The 3,447-nt window shown below is 58.6% G+C and overlaps 1 protein-coding gene across 1 annotated transcript; it reads left to right on the plus strand.

The window, feature by feature from the left end:
• Positions 1 to 370: 370 nt before the first annotated feature.
• BESB_029470 (microneme protein MIC12) lies at positions 371 to 1,558 on the plus strand (the record flags this gene model as incomplete). Its single annotated transcript, XM_029361621.1, has 1 exon — positions 371 to 1,558. One exon carries the CDS (start codon positions 371 to 373, stop codon positions 1,556 to 1,558), a length of 1,188 nt encoding a protein of 395 aa, XP_029215521.1.
• Positions 1,559 to 3,447: the final 1,889 nt, after the last annotated feature.

Here is a 3,447-nt window from a genome sequence, read left to right on the forward strand (position 1 = left end):
CAGAATACAAATATCCCCAAGTAACGGGTTCGCAGGCAAGGCATCCACTGCGTGCATTCGCGTCGGCACAAGGAAACTTGGGGTGGGTACGGACTGCCAACACATAAATGCTGGCACGCGGAGACACCAGGTACACTTGGAGATTGGGGCCTCTATTCGAGCTTCCACTCGAGCAAGCTCGTTTCCGAGAACTGGTGTCGGTCCGTCGACGATTCGTAGTTGTTACATGGGCTCCTTCCCCCTCCCCCCCCGTCCCCCAGCCGATGAATCGAGGGGACACTCCTCGGAAAACCTCTCTTGCTACTTTCCCCTGGTGCTTCAGGAGCTGCCAAACTACGTGCGATCGTGGTGGTTCTCGCACTGCCCAGCAATGCCAAGGCTGGCAATGGCTACGGCTCAAACTGTGCTCCGTGTATACACGGCCTCGCTCCGCCGAGTTACACCCCGAAGTGCCGGACATCTTTCTTGGACGGAATGTGGCAACCCGAAGCCGGAACTCCGCATCCGCGTGAGAGACCAATGTGACAACGTCAAGTGCCTGTGCGCCAAATCTGAGATCTGCAAGGAGGGGACCACCGAGGTCCCGCCCACTGAAGAACTCCTGCCCCCGTACGGAGAAGTCGAGCCCCCGTACGGAGAAGTCGAGCCCCCGACTGGAGAAATCCAGCTCCCCACTGGAGAGATGGAACCCCCCACTGGAGAAATCGAGCCCCCGACTGGAGAAGTCGAGCCCCCGTATGGAGAAGTCGAGCCCCCGACTGGAGAGATCCAGCCCCCGTATGGAGAAATCGAGCCCCCGTATGGAGACGTCGAGCCCCCGACTGGAGAAATCGAGCCCCCGTATGGAGAAGTCGAGCCCCCCACTGGAGAGATCCAGCCCCCGACTGGAGAAATCGAGCCCCCGTATGGAGAAGTCGAGTCCCCGACTGGAGAGATCCAGCCCCCGTATGGAGAAGTCGAGCCCCCGACTGGAGAAGTCGAGCCCCCGTATGGAGAAGTCGAGCCCCCGTATGGAGAGATCCAACCCCCGACTGGAGAGATCCAACCCCCGACTGGAGAGATCCAGCCCCCGTATGGAGAAGTCGAGCCCCCGACTGGAGAGATCCAGCCCCCGTATGGAGAAGTCGAGCCCCCGACTGGAGAAATCCAGCCCCCCACTGGAGAGATGGAACCCCCCACTGGAGAAATCGAACCCCCGACTGGAGAGATCGAACCCCCAACCACTGGTGGCGAGGGCGAGCAAGGCGAACCTGGAGTAGACGAGAGCACTGAGGAGGGTCCGATCGAAGAGGAGGACACCTCGACTGAGGGAAGCAATAGTGAGAAAGAAGAAGGAGGTCCGCCGACTGCAGCAATTGCCGGTGGTGTCGTTGGTGGTGTTCTTTTGCTCGCTGCCGCGATCGGCGCGGGCATGTACGCAAGTGGCGGGGGCGGCGGCGAAGCAGAAGGCGAGCAGGTCATGTTCGAAGGCGCAGAAGAAGGTGGTGTGACTGGCGAGGCACCGGAGACGGAAACCGTTATCGAAATCGAAGACGACGCGTGGGCAGATATGGACTAAGTTAGTTCTCCATACATCAATGCATGTGTGTAACGAAGATGGTCCGGGGTTGTTGCGGAGGACGCGTACAACCAATGTGATGTAACTGGAGAAACATCTGTCTCCTGTTCCCTTGGAGATGTTACTCTCGTCTCAGATTGTACTAGGACGAAACGTTTGTCTCCGTCTCGCGGAGTTTACAACGGCATTTACCTGATACTCATTTCATATTCCTACGTAAACATGTCAGTGGTGTGCGAGCGAGGCCGTCACGAAGGCCAGCGCTCGCTATAGAACGTAGTTATGACTCAGGTTATTTTTCGTCTCCAGCCTTCCAAAGAGGCTCCAAGTCCTGATTACCCTAGATGCATCGTGTATTGATGTTTCACAACTATGTGCGAACCACCGTCAAACACGACGAATGAAGCATTTTATGGAAAAGCCTTTCAGAACGTTGATGCACGCCAGGGAGGACAACGCGCAGAAAGACAAGACGTCCCACATCACGACAGCCACAGCGCTGGCTCCTGCGATGACGCGTCACTCCCAAGCACTCTGTAGCTCCGATGTCCTCGCGCGAATTCTAGGGCTGCAGTCTACATAGTGGTCGTTAGCAGCACTGTCGAGTGGTAGTTAGGCGGAATCGGTTAAAATCTGTACGCGTCGCAGAATACAAATATCCCCAAGTAACGGGTTCGCAGGCAAGGCATCCACTGCGTGCATTCGCGTCGGCACAAGGAAACTTGGGGTGGGTACGGACTGCCAACACATAAATGCTGGCACGCGGAGACACCAGGTACACTTGGAGATTGGGGCCTCTATTCGAGCTTCCACTCGAACAAGCTCGTTTCCGAGAACTGGTGTCGGTCCGTCGACGATTCGTAGTTGTTACATGGGCTCCTTCCCCCTCCCCCCCCGTCCCCCAGCCGATGAATCGAGGGGACACTCCTCGGAAAACCTCTCTTGCTACTTTCCCCTGGTGCTTCAGGAGCTGCCAAACTACGTGCGATCGTGGTGGTTCTCGCACTGCCCAGCAATGCCAAGGCTGGCAATGGCTACGGCTCAAACTGTGCTCCGTGTATACACGGCCTCGCTCCGCCGAGTTACACCCCGAAGTGCCGGACATCTTTCTTGGACGGAATGTGGCAACCCGAAGCCGGAACTCCGCATCCGCGTGAGAGACCAATGTGACAACGTCAAGTGCCTGTGCGCCGAATCTGAGATCTACAAGGAGGGGACCACCGAGGTCCCGCCCACTGAAGAACTCCTGCCCCCGACTGGAGAGATCCAGCCCCCGTACGGAGAAGTCGAGCCCCCGTACGGAGAAGTCGAGCCCCCGACTGGAGAAATCCAGCTCCCCACTGGAGAGATGGAACCCCCCACTGGAGAAATCGAGCCCCCGACTGGAGAAAGTCGAGCCCCCGTATGGAGAAGTCGAGCCCCCGACTGGAGAGATCCAGCCCCCGTATGGAGAAATCGAGCCCCCGTATGGAGAAGTCGAGCCCCCCACTGGAGAGATCCAGCCCCCGTATGGAGACGTCGAGCCCCCGACTGGAGAAATCGAGCCCCCGTATGGAGAAGTCGAGCCCCCCACTGGAGAGATCCAGCCCCCGAATGGAGAAATCGAGCCCCCGACTGGAGAAGTCGAGCCCCCGTATGGAGAGATCCAACCCCCGACTGGAGAGATCCAGCCCCCGTATGGAGAAGTCGAGCCCCCGTATGGAGAGAACCAGCCCCCGTATGGAGAAATCAAGCCCCCGACTGGAGAAGTCGAGCCCCCGTATGGAGAGATCCAACCCCCGTATGGAGAAGTCGAGCCCCCCACTGGAGAGAGATCCAGCCCCCCCGTATGGAGAAATCGAGCCCCACGTCGAGCCCCGACCCCCCCCCGAGCCCCACGACCCCTCGAG

This window comes from Besnoitia besnoiti, assembly GCF_002563875.1.
Source record: "Besnoitia besnoiti strain Bb-Ger1 chromosome Unknown contig00015, whole genome shotgun sequence".
Lineage (NCBI taxonomy): Eukaryota > Apicomplexa > Conoidasida > Eucoccidiorida > Sarcocystidae > Besnoitia > Besnoitia besnoiti.